This window comes from Aulonocara sp. 'chitande type north' Nkhata Bay, linkage group LG18 (assembly GCF_057382095.1).
Source record: "Aulonocara sp. 'chitande type north' Nkhata Bay isolate Kocher_YH1m ecotype deep benthic linkage group LG18, A_spYH_male_GT1.1, whole genome shotgun sequence".
Classification (NCBI taxonomy): Eukaryota; Metazoa; Chordata; class Actinopteri; order Cichliformes; family Cichlidae; genus Aulonocara; species Aulonocara sp. 'chitande type north' Nkhata Bay.
The window spans coordinates 23554520-23571137 of NC_141361.1; the positions used below are offsets into that span (position 1 = coordinate 23554520).

The 16618-nt window shown below is 42.1% G+C and overlaps 1 protein-coding gene across 3 annotated transcripts in view; it reads right to left on the minus strand.

Annotated features, from left to right (window-relative positions):
* Window positions 1-814: 814 nt before the first annotated feature.
* The window catches only part of ptprsb (protein tyrosine phosphatase receptor type Sb), a 73297-nt gene continuing 57493 nt past the window's right edge, over window positions 815-16618 (minus strand). For all 3 annotated transcript variants that reach the window (XM_086271154.1, XM_086271155.1, XM_086271156.1), the window contains 13 exons: window positions 15090-15202; window positions 13251-13348; window positions 12854-12977; window positions 12201-12376; window positions 11932-12051; window positions 9883-10037; window positions 9026-9311; window positions 8159-8337; window positions 7661-7787; window positions 7432-7557; window positions 6459-6613; window positions 6160-6295; window positions 815-3566 (listed from right to left, as the gene is read on the minus strand). In XM_086271154.1, the coding sequence (XP_086127280.1) occupies window positions 3498-3566; window positions 6160-6295; window positions 6459-6613; window positions 7432-7557; window positions 7661-7787; window positions 8159-8337; window positions 9026-9311; window positions 9883-10037; window positions 11932-12051; window positions 12201-12376; window positions 12854-12977; window positions 13251-13348; window positions 15090-15202 (1864 nt within the window). In that variant the 3' untranslated portion in view covers window positions 815-3497. The remainder of the gene's footprint in view (window positions 3567-6159; window positions 6296-6458; window positions 6614-7431; window positions 7558-7660; window positions 7788-8158; window positions 8338-9025; window positions 9312-9882; window positions 10038-11931; window positions 12052-12200; window positions 12377-12853; window positions 12978-13250; window positions 13349-15089; window positions 15203-16618) is intronic.

Below are 16618 nucleotides of genomic sequence, written 5' to 3' on the forward strand. Positions count from 1 at the left end.
TGTTTTGCTGAAAACCCTCTGAGTGGTTAGTAAGACTAGAAAGTGCATACACGTTCACCGGCCACTTTATTGGGTTTACCTGCTCTTTAACACAAACATCTAATCAGCCAATCACATGGCAGCAATTTGATGCATTTCGGTGTGCATACGGGATCATGAAGCTCAGACTGAGCAACAGAATGGGGAAGTGAGCTGATTTTAAGTGGCGGACCAGTCTGTCTGGCACCAGTGCAGAACAACTGTTGATCTGCTGGGATTTTCCCACAAAAACACCAAGAGTACCGAGTAAGGGAGCTCCAGTTCTCTGAGCCAAAATCCCTTGTTGATGTCAGAAGTCAGAGAAGAATCAGTACATTGTTTGGAGCTGATAGGAAGGCAACAGTACTTGAGCCCTTTGTACCAACTGATCATCGTTTAAACAACCACAAGGAAGGTGGAACTAATGAAGTGACCAATCAGTGTAAATGGTCGTCTCTTTCTCTCAGTTTGGATAGGGCAACATTTTCAGTCAACCATCTGCACTTTTTACATTCAGGCAGGGCTTTTTGCTTGATTAGCACAAGAAGTACCTGCAAGACCAAGAACTCACCTGCAATTTTTCAAGATTTTAGTAAAAGCTGAAGCTAAAGAATTTTGTACATTTTGAGTGGAAAAAGGAGGCTAAACCGAATCCAAACAGATTCTGTTTGTGTGCGCACTACTGAAGAGTAGGTGCAGCGACTTTGGCCCCATCTAGTGATCGAAGAGTGAATCACACCAAAGAGCTACCCCCCCCCCCCCCCCACAAGAATCAAGCAGCTCATTGTGCTGTATATCCAATCATCCTGCTTTTAATACAAAGTCGAGATACAATATCTACATCTATGGTTCGAAAGGAAAGAACAGGTACATAAGTGAGGGGTATGGCATCACCAGAGCTTTTCCCTCAACACATTTCATATAATGTTTCGCGTGTGCCTTTTATATTTCTCTTGACACAATAATCATTAGAAATCGAAGGAATAACATATTTCATATATGTCAAACATTGTCAAGACTTATGGACCACACATAGAGTTCATATGAGAATAATTTCAGGTTCAAACAATAACTTTTCAGGGTGTGTAAAGTGTGTAGCTAGGCAATTCTTATCCATTCTCTGTCAAAAATACACTTGCTACCATGTGCTTTCAAGCAAACTAAACACCAACAGCTTGCCAGGAGGTCTTCACCGATCTGCCCTGTAGTCTGCTCTATATATCTAATTTCTCTGATGCCCTTACACCTATCACGGTGGGGTGAAACGTACCTCCAGCTATGGAGGTTGAACGAGGGAGAGCATCGAAAGGGCATCTCTGTAAACTGAAGCTAGTCCTGCCTCTATTGTACGTACATCTCTAGCTGACTAGTTGGACATCAGTAATCAGTATCAAATAGCACCCTACACTGAGGGCATACGTTATAACAATAAAGCAATTTTCTTTTAAAAAAAAGGAGAAAAAAAAAGCACCAAAATGGACGGTTAAAGACAAAATAAAAAAAGTGACAATATCATACTTTAACAATGGCTCGCCAAAGAAGCAAATAAACATCGTCTTATTGGATAGAACTGCTAGAAATCCCAAATAAATAAAAACAAACTTAAAAAATAATAAAACAGTCATAATAAATATCCTTTAAAAAAAATCATACGAAATAAATATGACGAAGTGAACAATAACAATAAGGCTTTTTTCTTTTTTTTTTCTTTTTTCGCGACAATAAGTACTACATCACATCCAATCCCACGTTATATTTTGTGCTCAGACGTTATGCAACTGTACTGTATAGGACTCCAATGATAGACTGTATGTACACAATCGGTGATTTCGGTCGAGATGTCTGCTATATTGGAACATCGCTGTGCTGTTTAATCACCACGTGAGACCAATCATGACTACATTTCAAATTCAGAAAAAGATAAACAACCATATCGAGGAGTTGTGCAGTCATACTTAATTGGAAGGGGAGGGCGGGGATCTATCAGTCGGTAAAGCTGAGCATGTTCTGTACAACAAGGGTTTAAGGAAAAGAGAAACTTTTAATAGGGTTAACAGGAGGATGGGATAGAGGCAGAGGACTGTTGAAAGTGAGCGGTTCACTACTAGCTTTGAATGTAATTAGAATTTTTTCCTGTAATCGTTCACTGACGGTAGCCTTAGCAAGGAAAAGCAATTAACACAAGGGTTCAACTGCAGAAGCGGCAAAATTCAAGTAGGAGAACTTCAGTGGAGGAAGATGATCGGGACAAAACCAACCAAACAAAAAATTTTCATCCTCGAGTGAAGACAATGCACGGCAATAAAAGCTTTAACACGGTTTGCGCGAGCATGAAGCAGCATGTGAAGGACGCAAGAAAAAAAATAAAGTCAACGTAAGGCAAAGACATACAGTGAAAACAGAAAAATCTACAGAAAGATGGCTCTCTGAACTCAAGAGAGAGAAAGACACTGACTGGAGCTCAGTTCTTTCTTTCATTAAGCCTCTCTTCAGTAAGCCACTGCTGAACTGAACCGATAGGACTGACATCAAGAGGAGCCGAGCTGGAAGATGAACAAGGACTACAGCAAATAGCGAGCAAGCTTTGTTGAGTGAAGAAAGCAGTAGGTTTTAATCGCTGTTTCGAGGTCAGCTGTTTGGGGCTGCCAACTCATCCTTGTTATTGTGTTGTGTTTTTTTTTAAGGAGCGGTCTCTAGTCTGATTATGTTATGCTGGATGAAAGAAGGAGTCACCTCTCCTTTTAGGCCACAGTTTATGTTCACGCTGCATGGTTTCTCTTGGCACTGTGCATCAGGTAAATGATCATCCACATGCTTCTCCAACAGTCCTCGGGGTGGTGAGTCCATACTGAAGGCTTCTGCTGAGCCACGACCTAGTCAAACTACAGGCAGGACTACTGATGGTAGCAGTAGACACCTTAGAAATAGACTCACAGACACATAGAAACGTTCACCTTTGCACTTTGTAACCCCTTTAGTACATCAAACCAATAGATACAAAGTTGAGGATAAAAAGCCCATTTAGGGTGCAGCAAATATCCAGGCTCTTGTGTTTTTTTTGTTTAGTTTTTTTAAAATCTTTGTTTGTTTGTTTGTTTGTTTTATACACATAGAGTATCATAATTCCTGTTCAGAAGCCATTTGTATTTCACTGGTTCATATTGGAGATAGCTGACCACAACACACATGTATTATACGTCCTTCACACTGGAACACTGAGGTAAGTATATGGATTACACATGGATAGTCTCCACACCCAGCAGCTCCTCAGGGAAACTCCTGCTGAGACGCTGTTAGACAGAGATTTTCTTGTTGCTGTTTTTGTTGCTTTTTGTCCTCGTTGGTGCAGAATTTGAATCTCGCTCCCGGAAAAGGTTCAATGTTCACGTTTATCTCACGCCGTCTTTCTGTTGGCTCACTCGGTTGGTTTTGTTTGTGGACCTCAAAGCAGAAAGATGGATGGATGGTTGTCTGTTCTCTTACGTTGCATAGTGGTCAAAGCTACCCAGGTACTCGAGAGCAGCCTGGTAGCAGAACTGGTACTCGTCCTGTGTGAAAAACACAAGTACAAATAAGGGAAAAATATATTTCCCATAAACAGAGTGTCATATATTTGGAAGAAATGCAGTTCCAAACCAAGCCTGTGGCTTTACAACAAGCTGCTAGTAACAAAGTGCTTACAGATACTTTAAAACTGGCTCTTAGCTAAGGTTTCTGTTATGTATAGACACAACAGTGGCTTCTCCCTTGAGGTATATGCTTTTTTTCATTCATGTTTCTCAAATGATTCATAGGTCAGTGTTGAGTGGCTTAGGAACAAATGAAAAACACTGCTCAGTTCAGGTAAAAAGACTGGCCTGAAAATGAGTGAAAAAGCAGCAAATGTCCAAAGAAAATCTTTAAAAGATCAGCAGAAAGCCAGGAGAACTGTTGCTCATAGAGAAATCAGGTGGTTCAAGACCTTTGCACAATGCTGTATACTTATGAATATGCATTTAGCACTCGAGCACACTTAGAAATATATTTTCATTAATTCCTTACAATTAACATGAAAAAGTCAGATTTTTACTAGAGATAAACCGATCTGATATTACGTATCGGCATCGGTCCGATACTGACCTAAATTACTAGATCGGATATCGGAGAGAAATAAAAAAATGTAATCCGATCCATTAAATATCAAAAAAGCACCTCACAAAACGTAACTCGGCTCATAACCGTAGCACGTTGGAGCAGTATGCGTCAGGTGATAGAGTGGCTGTGGCGCGAGACCTGTCGACGGTCTGGTTGAGCATTTGGAGCCTCATCTCATCTCCGAGAGAAGTAAAACAAGTGTGTAAGTTCATCTCTGAATGTTTGTAAAGCATTCCAGCGTTAAGCTTAACCACCGATATATGGAGCGACTGCCTCTCTCTCCCTCCCTCTCCTGTTGCTACTTCAATCCTGAAACTGATCAATGATCAGCTGATCGGCTTTTCTCACTTGTTTGTTTATTGCCCACTTTGCGCCAGAAAGAGGAAACCAGCGGCTGAACAACAGCAGCACGTTTAAGCTTGATAATCTGTTGTTAGAATGTATTTAATATTACTTTCTACACCAGGATCCTTTTCTACGCAGCTGACGGCTGGTAACTGTGCAGGGGCCCCCCTGGCAAAGTTTAGCCAGGGGCATTAACAGGGAAAAGGGGGCACAAAGACATACTTTTCTTTCTTATTCTCATTTAAAATGTCTAGCTTTTAATAAATAATTATCTGAATCTTACACCCAAAGTTTTAATCTGATGTGAAATATATAGAAGTCCATTACTGTATATAGTGACTATTAAGTCTAATATATATACCCTAGTAAGCTATACTACTTTTTCCTTTGGGAAGATACCATCTGTGCAGTCTGCAATTCTGTTGAAGAAAGATGTTGAATCTATTTAAATACTGTAGAAAAATAATTGATTTCTGTGCATTTTTCTTCACACTGCATCAAATTAAAGTTGATTATGCATCATTAAGCATCATGAGGTGGAGGGTGGAGGGTTCCCTTTCTCTTTTTCTTTTTTTTTTTTGCTGGGAGTTTTCAACCCTGTTAGTTAGGTTGCTTACTCTTTAAAATACCAGAATAGGAAGGATGGAGCAGGTTTAAGTTCATTAGATTGATCAGTTTTGCTGAACTATGAAATATTTTGGTTGCAGTGTATTTTTTGCATACAGGTATAACAGAATAGCTTCAGTCTCTTGTTTTTTAAAACTTGAGTATGAACTTATACAAAATGCAGCAAGATATAAAAAAAAAAACAGTTTTATTGATTAAAAACACTATATCGGATTCATATCATATCGGCAGATATCCAAATTTATGATATCGGTATCGGACATAAAAAAGTGGTATCGTGCCATCTCTAATTTTTACATATAGTAAAACAGTGCACTAGTGCATAGTGTAAAGCACAGCACTTTATCAAATATGCGTTCACATGTTTATGCAAATAAAACTATGAATTAAACCATGTGCATACCTTGCTTCTGTATATAGAATATAACATGACACTGTTACAAAGTGCTCCACCAGCTTGTGTGTGTTGCTGTTACAGTTTACAATGAAAAATTCACACTCTGGGGGCTATTTCCTCCTTTCAGTGTCCTACTTATGCTAATGCAAATGTATATTGATGTGGGTGGGACTGCTCATCAATAGCTAGCGCTGCCTAAATGACATTAAGGCTTTGCCTGTGTTATTGTAGCATGGATTAAAAATATGCAGTACAGTTCAGCATGCCAAGCTGCGAAGCACTTTAGCTTCTTGGGCAGATAATGAATATAATTCTAAACTCTTATGCTAGTGACATTTCTGTTCTTTTCCCAGATCTGACTGCAAATACATACACAACCAGTGGAATTATGATCTCGTTTATGTGGTTAACATTTCCATCTCTGATACTTTGGGTGAATTTTAAACGCTTGGTGATAATATGAATCTAATGGTTTCTTAATCCACATTATTCTTTACAAAAAGACTTTAATAGAGAGATTTTCCTTTAATCACCAAATAGTTAAAATAAACAATAAGCTAAATGTCAAATACCACCATTCTCATTAATGCAGCGCTCTACTTCACTGTCTCTGCCCTGGTTAATGAGTGTGTGTTTACCTCAGTCTGCACCATGGCTGGTCTCTGTGTCCGCAGCATTTTGACAGTTTGGAAGATGTCTACCGCCCCTTCGTAACGCATCCGCTCCAAGACAATGCTCAGAGTGATAAAGACACCTGTCCGCCCCACGCCGGCACTGCAGCCACAAAGGAAAACAATTTTACTAGAGTATGTAGTGTGTCAGATCAACAGTGTGCTGGATTCTCACACACACTACTGTTATTACAAAGGCGAGAGTCACATTAAACTGTGATTTAATTACCAATGACGAGTTGTCTAATATAAAGTCCGGTGCTTACCTGCAGTGAACGCAGATTGGTCCATCCTGGCCAAACTGCTCCTTGGTTTTGTGCACTTGGCCAATGAAATCGATGAAGCCCTCCCCAGATTTGGGCACACCTTGCTCTGGCCAATCAGTGAACTGGAACTGACGCACTGTTCGTGACTGGCCGTCCTGGGGGAGCGAAGAATCAGTTAAAACAATAACCTGCACACTATATGGATGTGAACATCTATCTGATGTCTTTCTCACATATTCAGACGCTTGTCCTTGAATGTGCAGTTGGTCTTCATGCAAGGTGATTATTTCGAAATGATTATTTACAAAGCTTCCTCTCGCTGTATTGACCGAGGAGTGAGACTGCCAGGCAATATCCTCTCTTCCTTCTAATGATTACTGTTATCTGATCCTGGATCAGTGGTTGTGGTTAACTTAAAGCTGTAACGTCAGTGCGTCTGCTATTGTCAGCCTCTCAGAAGGCAATTACATCTTTTCTCTTCTGCTCAGCCTTTCTGACTCCCCTTTAATGGAGATCAATAGAGCATCTGTCAATGTGGCGTCGGGGCAGGACAGGCTTAACTGGATTTATGTATGACTGACACGTGTGTGTGTGTGTGTGTGTGTGTGTGTGTGTGTGTGCGTGTGTGTGTGTGTGTGTGTGTGAATACACACACACACACACACACACACACACACACACACACACACACACACACACACACACACACACACACACACACAATGTCAAGGTAATCTGGAGACAGCATGGTTGAATGAGTGATCCATAGGAGTCTGTCAATATCTTGAACCTGCTGTGTTACACACATTCACATAGAAAACACACACTAACCAGCACACACTACAGGTCGATAGTGCGCCACTGCCTGCTAACAGCACTGACAAAATACTCCTGAATAACCTCAGAGTGTGATGTTACACCGTTTTCTGAATGCAACATGCAAGAGGACACTTTAAGCAAAGCATGAACCAACCCTGGCATCTGTAACTTTGAACTCTCGGAGGATGTACTGAGGCATGTTGTACTCCGCCATGGGGTCCACCACAAAGTACTGATACCTTGCTGAGCGCTCAGCGGGCCAGTACTGGTGACACTTCTCCTGTCAGAGCAGAACACATAAGAAGTCTTCAGTAATCATATGCAAGAGGGCTGCAATGTTACAAGACCTGTTGTTTATTTAGCTTTGTGTATTTTGTCCATACCCGTCCCATTTCTCTCAGCTTAGTGAGCATAACTACTATAGTGGAGTTGTGTTCCCACAGCATTCTCCAGAAGTCCTCTGTAGTCTCAGCCAGTGGACCCTGGGTGGCAATGTAGCCTCTCTGCTGCCTACACACAAACGCACACAAACACACATTATGTTGTCACCTCCTTTTCCCTCCTTGTTTCTTCATCTGTCAAGAATCAGACTTAAAAGGGGGTCAGGCTGCAGGCAAGAAAAGCAACAGTCACAACATGTGTGTACAATGACTCTGAATGCCTGAATCATCAGAAAGTCTTCACTGGACCAAAATGAGTGCCATGCAGCAAGACAAATAGTGGCAACATGTACACAGTAATGACAGATCTGACAGGAAGTGACAGGTGAGAGCAATGTGGTGAAAAGCTATCCAGTCCATTCACTCATCAAACCATCATAAGAGGACCGCAGCGGAGGGAGGAGGTCAGGTCATATTAGCGTTTGCAGGACGAAAACATACCTGTAACCGTCTATGTAGCTGGCGTTGATGTAGTCGGACCCCTCCAGTCCTCTGATGGGCTGGAGGCACACGCGAGTGGTTTCATAGGGCATGATGTTAACTAGTCGGTTCTTGAATTTGTTGCAAGGCAGGTTGGCTGTGACGAACCTGGACGTGTGGGCTTTGGTGTTAGCCAGGCGCTGGGTGGAGAGAAAATGAAGGAAAGTGTTTATATTCTTTTAAATGCGCAGTCAGTAATTTTTTTCCTACTGTGGGCATCATGGATAGAATCATGCACTTGAATTGAGAGGGGTAAGAAATCTACCCTCTACTGACATCTGCTGGTGACATTTTCCACACTGTATCTTTAAGTATATGAATCAAGTAAATGTTTTTCAAATCACTCTTAAATCATCTTTCTGATTATTTAATTGATTATTTAATCCAATAACTGTTTAACAACAGCCCAAACACACAAAACAATCAGTTTGCTGCCAAAAAGTAAAACAACAGCATAAATTCATGTAGTCATAGCTGAGAAACTGGAACAAGCCAAGAGTTATCTTAACTACTTAATAAATTGAAAATAGTACAGGCTCTAATTATCTTTTTTATTTTTATCACAAAGATATGGGTGTTATATCATCATTGGGCCTTTAACAATATTTTCTATACTAAACCAACCTGTGAGGCAAAGATCACGTCTAGCTTAAAGGTTTACAACTCACAGACACTATCAAACCAATTATTTCAAATGGGCACTTCTTTTTTGAAATTTGGAGACAATGTTGCCAATATTTTCTACATCTCAAACAAATATCAGACGTCAAATCTGCTTGCCTTCCATTTCATTTAAATGGTTTCCAGCTCCACTGCCTCCACTCTCACCTTAAACTCCAGCTCCATGCCAATCACATGCTCTCCGCTCTCCACCTTGGACAGCTTCTGCATGTAGGAGTAGAGACTCCTGGCAGCCACTTCAGTGTTTCCGCATGCCACAGCCTCCAGAAGGGCCTCGTGGATGAAGCTGTACTGGTCCTCCGTTTGCACCATGTAGTTCCTCTGTGAGCGCATCAGGGTCACGTGACCGTAGATGTCCACAGTGCGCTCGTGTCGGATGCGCTCTAGCATGGCGTCGATGACAATGAAACAGCCAGTGCGACCAACACCGGCACTGACATAGGAGGAGGAAAGACGTCTTATATACTGATATTTTCTTCAGTAAGATTTCTTTAAAGATTACAATGTTTTTATGGGTCTTTTCAGAAGTTCAGGTCAAATGTAAAAATAGCTGATGCTTGGCCCAAAGACTGGGAATAAAAAATTAGCCGAAATGATATAATCTACTAAAAATATAAAGAATGAACAGGACAAACTGTATTTTTCCAGTGGCTACATTGCATCCTACGCAATGATAGCAAGTCCTCTCACACTATTTCTGTTGACCGCTGGAGAGTTAAGGAATTTTCTGTACTCAGCCAAGAAACAGTTCCCAGCATAACCAACCAGTGAAAATGCAATTTTCAATCTCTTCAGTTTTTTGCAGATCAAACAGCTGTGAAATTTAGTGAGCTCCGCAAGGGTCGGATATTGTTACCTTCAGATGAAATTAGCGTAGCAAATCAGCCACTTTCCCAGTCATTTTTCCAAGTTAAACGCTCCCTCAATAAAGCTTCACAGTCATGATGAAAGCCGCATTGATCCTATTTATCTCCAAGATAGATTAAATGTGGGTGTGAGCATACCTGCAGTGAGCAATGATAGGTCCAGCATCAGGGGGGTTGCAGGCTTTGACTCTGCGTAGGAAGTTGAGGAAGGGGGTGGGATACTCTGGCACGCCGTGATCGGGCCAGGCTGTGAACTGGAACTGACGCACCTCTCGCCTTTCGCTGCTTCCACTCTGATGTGAGAAACATGTGAGAAAAACTGAGGTTAGTGTCACTTAAGCCAAAACAACTTGTATGGCGACATTTGTAAGCTTCATTAGCACAGACTCTTATAAAAAAAGTTGATTAAACAAAAGAGGTGGAAGTTGTTAAATTTAACCATCTTTGACAAGATTAATTATCTATTATTGCAAGTGTGTGTTCCAAAAACCATCTTGAGCTTAGGAATGAAATGGTTCAATAATTTCCTTTGGGAATAAAATGAGTGTGTCAATAGTACAGTTAAAACCTGGAGGAGGATTTGTAGAGCAATGCAGAAAGAAAAGTGGAATGATTTTATTTGAGAGAAATCTCACAGGATACAGAATTTAAACCAAATAGGAAAGATAATGTTTTTAACTTAGTGGCTATAACGGGACTAGTCAGACTTTTAGCAAATATACCAAATAATCAGTTTTAAGACAGATAGAATATTTGATGTGTTAGAAAAAGTGGAAACTGAGTAAGGTGTGTATACACATTAAACTATGACTATAATAAGATGCAATAGATACAAAGCCGAATGCAAATGAAGCAAAGAAATCAGATGCTTAATAAAATTCATAAACCTACCAGTTTCTTATTTTGGTAGGAATGTAATTTAAAAACAAACACGGATTAAATCTTGATCCCAGAAATTTCCTCTAAAATTAATGTAAATTTATACATGTTTTCATTCATGCAAATTATTTAATGCGTAATCAAAGTTCACAGGGATCTGCATTTAAAAACACAAAACTGACCACTGGTCTTAAGACGAAAAGAATTTACTCAAAATAATTGAACTGAAAACAAGAAACAAAGGGTTATTTTGATATGTAGGAGTTAGCATGTTTGCTAACTTTTTTATGTATGGATAGCTACAAAACATCACAAAATGTCTTTAGCTCACAGGGGAAAGAGAAAAGCACAACCCCAATATCAAAAAGAGGACTGCTAGTGTACACACAATCTGATAACCCAGTATTGGTGTTATTCCTACATCATCACAACAATATTGTATGAGTATTCAGTTAGCATTAGCCAAGACATTAGCTAATGCTATTAAAAACTATCACTACCAAACCAAGATTAGTAAGCTAAATGTGGCTAACAACAAACCTCAGTTTAATCATACGTTTACCATGTTGTATAGAAAACTATTGAAATACCAACTATTTGATCCAAAAGAGTTTTATATTAAGAGAGTGGGGTTTTTTCGACTCCACATTGCAAAGCTATGACATCACAACAATGCGATTTGTCAGCTGCAATGCTGATGCTGGACCAACATTATTATGATGATGCAGGATACACATCTATTGCTCCCACTGTTGGTCCCCAGCCTAACATAAGGGGGCTGGCTGGGTAAGGACATCCGCTGTAAAAAAGGTGAGCAGCTGAAAGAAGCTATTCGTACATAAAAGTACTTCAGCCTACTATTATTATTCTCTTCGTCATTTGTTAATCTAACGCAACATTTTACAACACATAAACAAATATTTCGAGAGGTGGAGTATTACTTGGAAACTACAGCTGGCCTAGTTTCTGTTTGTAAGTAGGCCAGAGAGAGACGCGCCAGTCTGACGGTCCTAGATTAGCCCTGTGCCACAAGAAATTGCTCTGCCTCCAACAGAGATCAAATCACAGTCCCTGACACAGGGAGGCTGGCCTGGTTTGAACACTCCACGAAGCCCAGACTAATCTATTATCCTCTGTGTCCACACGCGCTGCTCGCTCATGATTACTTCAGTTGCTCCTGCTTCCAAATTGTAAGTTCAAGAGATCAAAGCTGTTCTCTGTGGATATGTCCGTAAACTTAAGGGAGGTGAGGGCAGAGAAGTGAATCGAGGGGCACACAGGTGGAACAGGAGGCGTGAAATAATGTACCTTATGCAGGGAGAAGGTGCGAACACAGAAAGTGGCCAGCTCCATTGTGTCCAGCAGCGTGGCCTGGATCATCCCGTATGTCTCCGTGCCACGACTCGGCCAGTACTGATCGCACTTGATCTGCGAGGATCGAAGAAAAGCATTAGCCTCATCGGTACTGCAGTTCTCAGAAGAAAAGCGACGTTCTTCTTCAGTTTCATGTATGCAGTATGACTCTGGATAATTGAAATTGCAGATGTGGGTCAGTGGGTAAGGTCTTGCTTTCTTACCCGTGACTTCTCCTCCAGGCGTGTCATCATGACGACAGAAGCAGCCCGTTGCTCCCACACCATCCTCCAAAAGTCCCCGAACGTCTCTGGCAGCGGCCCCTGCGTCGCGATGTAGGCATTCTGCTTCCTGTAGCCATCAATGTAGTTGGCGTTGATGTAGTCGCTCCCCAGGATACCTGCAAGCGAGACACTTCTGAGTCTCTTGCTAAACTGCAATCTGCGCAAGTGGCACAATAAATTAACCCCCGTGTATGACATCCAACAGCCTAACGAACTGTTTGTTTCTGACAGCCGTGGCTTCCAGCAGACAGGCTGCTGGATGACTAGTGGACGACAGCAAACAAACAAGAATCTGTCGGTGTAAATTCATGAGCTCCAGATCAAAACCATTCCCCTCCTCCTTGTTCTGGAGGAGAGCGGGCTGCACTTGGATGCACTCACGCTGTTTGTCAGTCTCATGCCACTGCACACAGTTGGTCTCAGCACTGTTCGCAAATTCAGATTTCATCTATCATGTAGCTCTCGCATCACTCTCCCCATACCAACTCTTTGTGTGCTATGCACCCACCCGTCAGCTCAAACATGCCCCGCCCCCTCCATTAGGAACTCTCACAATCTTCTTTAATTGACATTCATTTCCAGCAAATCCTCACCATCTATGGGAGACAGGATGACTCTGGTGTGGTCGTACGCTATGACGTTGGCGTAGCGGTTTTTGGGCTTGTTAACTTCCAGATTGGAGTGTTCCCAGGTGAACTGCTGACTCGGGTCGATTGACTGCGAGAGAGCAACAAAATACGTGCATTAATAGCGTGTGCTGGCATATATTTAGTGGTGCATTTGAGGATAATGGAAAGAGAGCACTCTGTAATGTAGACGAGTTACAGCAATAAATTGCGCTGCTGAATAAATCATGAACAAGCAGCCTGCACGCAGGTAAACAAATGTTAAGTAACACTTGTTTTATGAAGGCTTAACAGGCTTAACATCGCCAAATAACAGGATGGTATCTATTTATTATATGGAATGATAATATACAGTATTTCTCACCTCGTACTCCTGGGAGAGTCTCAGGTTGTCGTTGGCTTTCAGCAGCTCTATGTGCTCAGCCAGCTCGCTGATGGGGATGGGAGGATGGCTCATCATTCCTGCGTTACAATGAGGGTCAGAGGTCACGCAGACTTCAGCTCAGCGACCTAAATTGCCGCCGCTCGACATCACTCATATGCAAAGATGCGACGATAATTATACAATCAGACAACATCACATATCATTAAGGAACACGCTGAGGCAGAAAATCAATTTTGATCCATGTGCGCGGACAAAGTGAGGCGAGGTTTGTTTGTTTGTAAATTGTTTTTCTTTGATAAATTGCTTTCTCTGTGATCAGAGGAGCAGCGACTCAGAGAAAACAAACACAGACAGAACACTAATTAGGAGGGCGGTGCACGCACGCACGCACGCACGCACACACACACACACACACACACACACACACACGCGCGCGCGCACGGATGCACACAAAGGAAGCAACCTCTGCCTCGTACAGTCGTTAGAGAAGCTATAGCAATCTATTCCCCATTCAAAAGGCAAACACTTTCAACAATAAATCAAACTAACACAAACTCTGTGTGCAATAAACAGATTTCACAATGCCAGATTCCAGAACGCATTTTCGATGTTTGGGTGATTTATAATGCACGCAGATGCACTATGAAAAGCATTTGACACGCTGTGCTGCTACAGCCGTCAAACACGTGCTCACATCAACGCTGATTTTTCTCTAAAGGCAGGCACTGCAGCACCCGCAGGTAAGCACGACAAAACGTTCAAGTCGGGACCGGAATGACCTCAGATAGGATCGGCCGGTTTTGTTGGAAACAAATTTCAGCATCTCAAAAGCACAAATCTCAGGGGAGAAGAAGTGGGCGAGGAGGGAGCGTCAAGGTTGCTGCCACGCGAGCATGAAAAATTCTCATGATGAAAGAAGCTCTGAAGTGCTTTCTTCTGTATGTGTGAGAGTGTGTGTGTGTGTGGGGAGGGGGATTCTTTGCTTCCCAGGAACATGTGGGGAAAAAAAGAAACTTTAGACCTTTATCTATTGATTAAATAAAAATCTTTCTCATTTGCCCTTTAATATCCTGGCAGGTGACCTTTCTCTGTGGTGACACATCTCGCCACCTTTTTCAACAAGGACCCCGAAACGCTTCTATAAATTGCAACCACAAAAAATACACAGAGAGCGGTGATTAAATTCCTTCAGGTCATGTGTTATTAGGATGGTGCTAACTGAACGGGAAGAAGTGAAAGCGAAGCCTCATTGGCCCGTTGCCTCGACCGAAGCAGCTGTGTTGTTAGATCTCGCTCGGTAGGGGGTGGGAAGCAGCAAAATCTGTGTATTTACTTCAAAGTGAGGCTTTGGTTGGTTATGCTGGCGAGAAGAGAGCCAATTGCTTTACAAATGATCACTGTTAACCCACAGCATAACTTCTGAGAATCCGCTCTGAGCTCTAAACATTCAAGATTGATAAGGCAGATTTCTGTCATTTCTGTTTGTTCTGATGCTACTTTCTGCAGCTTGGCATGTGGATTGTGGGCGAGCGGAGATAATCAGATTTTGTCACACCGTGATGACTCAGCCGTGACTAAGCAGTGACTGTACTACCTGGGTAGAAGCCATTTTGATCTCAGAAACGACTAGAAGCTGCCAGGTATGTGTTGGCTGTGATGAGGAGGAAAACTTTCTCAATCTCGTCTGTGGGTTTCTACCAGGAATAAAACTGCCGGCATGAATATTTCATTTTCAAACGATGAGCAATCAAAAGTAGATTTTATCGTTCAGAACAAAAAGTGTTTCTTCAGGTGCCCGTGGAGGCGCACGCTGCCTACCGGGAGTCTGGAAGTTGATGCGTCTCATCTCCACGGGATCGGTCGGGTGATGGGCCATCATCTCGGCGTTGCTCAAAAGGCTCTTGGTTCCAGGTTCAGAGTCTTTGCGCTTACTGCTGAAACACCAGTGAGTCAAAAGAGCAATTAGCACATGCAAACAAACCGGGGACAGGAAAGCAGGCTCGGTACTGACACGTCATTAGCATGGCCGCTTGATTCGCGTAAACACAGCATTAACAGATACAGTGTTTAAGTCCTTGTACAAGTTCTTTGTACAGCATCTGGTATCTTGTAATTACTGTGGGTTAAAATGTACAAAGAGCTTGACATTGGTTTAATCTTACCTGTCAGGTTTGCTGCTTCCAGTGAAACGGGAGCATGGGCAGGAATAATTAGAGGAAGAAAGGGAAGGAAATGGACAGATTTTTAGAGAGGAAAATCAATATTTTGCATTAGCATTCAAATGCTTGAAGGCTTGCAGCAGATATCACAGGCTTACAGCAGGGTCAGACTGCTTGATGGCTGTCTGAGGAATGAACAAAATTTCCAAATTCATAGAGAATTTGGTGAATGTTGAGCTGTCGTGGAAGAGTATAACAGCAGGAGGTGCAACAAGGATATAAGCATAGTACCTGAGTGTGTATGCTTAATGTTGCTGCACTGTCTAAAACCCATCAGTGAGCCACACGGGCGCAGCTGGAACATGGATGATAAGTAATGGCACCGTCGTTTATCTTGACTCGAGTTTTGACGCATAATCGCGCTGCTGTAAATACTCACTAGCAACCACAAATGTATTTTACTCTAGTTGCTGTAAATAGTCGCTGACACATATTTGTTTGCCAAAAAATACAGTCCCTAAATATTAGGGGTGCAATGATATTCGTATCGATATTGAACCGTTCGATACAGTGCTTTCGGTTCGGTACGCATATGTATCGAACAATACAACATTTGTAATTTATTTTATCAACTTTCCTTCTGACGATGCTGTCTGTGTGGAGCGCTCAGTGAATCTGCGTTCGACTACTCCGCCTAGGCGGCACTGTCGAGCGCAGATCCACTGAGCGCTCCACACAGACAGCATAGTCAGAAGGAAGAGCGCAGGGCAAGCTAGCGAGACAGAAGTTAAGCTCTCCTTGCAACATGGCAAATTGAACCTCCCCCCCTCATTCAGATCTGGCGTTTGGAATTATTTTGGTTTTCATGTGACGTATGACCCTGAAGGTAAGCGAGTCATGGACTAAAGTAAAACAGTATGTTGGATGTGCCATGCAATGCTCAATTACATTGGTGTGAACTAGTGTGTTAGCGCAGTTAGCTCGTTAAGTGTTGGCTGTCTAGCCCCATGCACGGGCTATCAGGGGTAGCTCGTTAACGGAGATTTGCCGTGTTGTGGCGTTAAGGTCATTTTAACGAGGTTAACCTGAAAGCACTAGTGGGAACACAACGAATATGACTGCACATTTATGCCAACATCATCCTAGTGCAAAGACAAAAACAACAAGCATGCATGCTACAAACTTTAC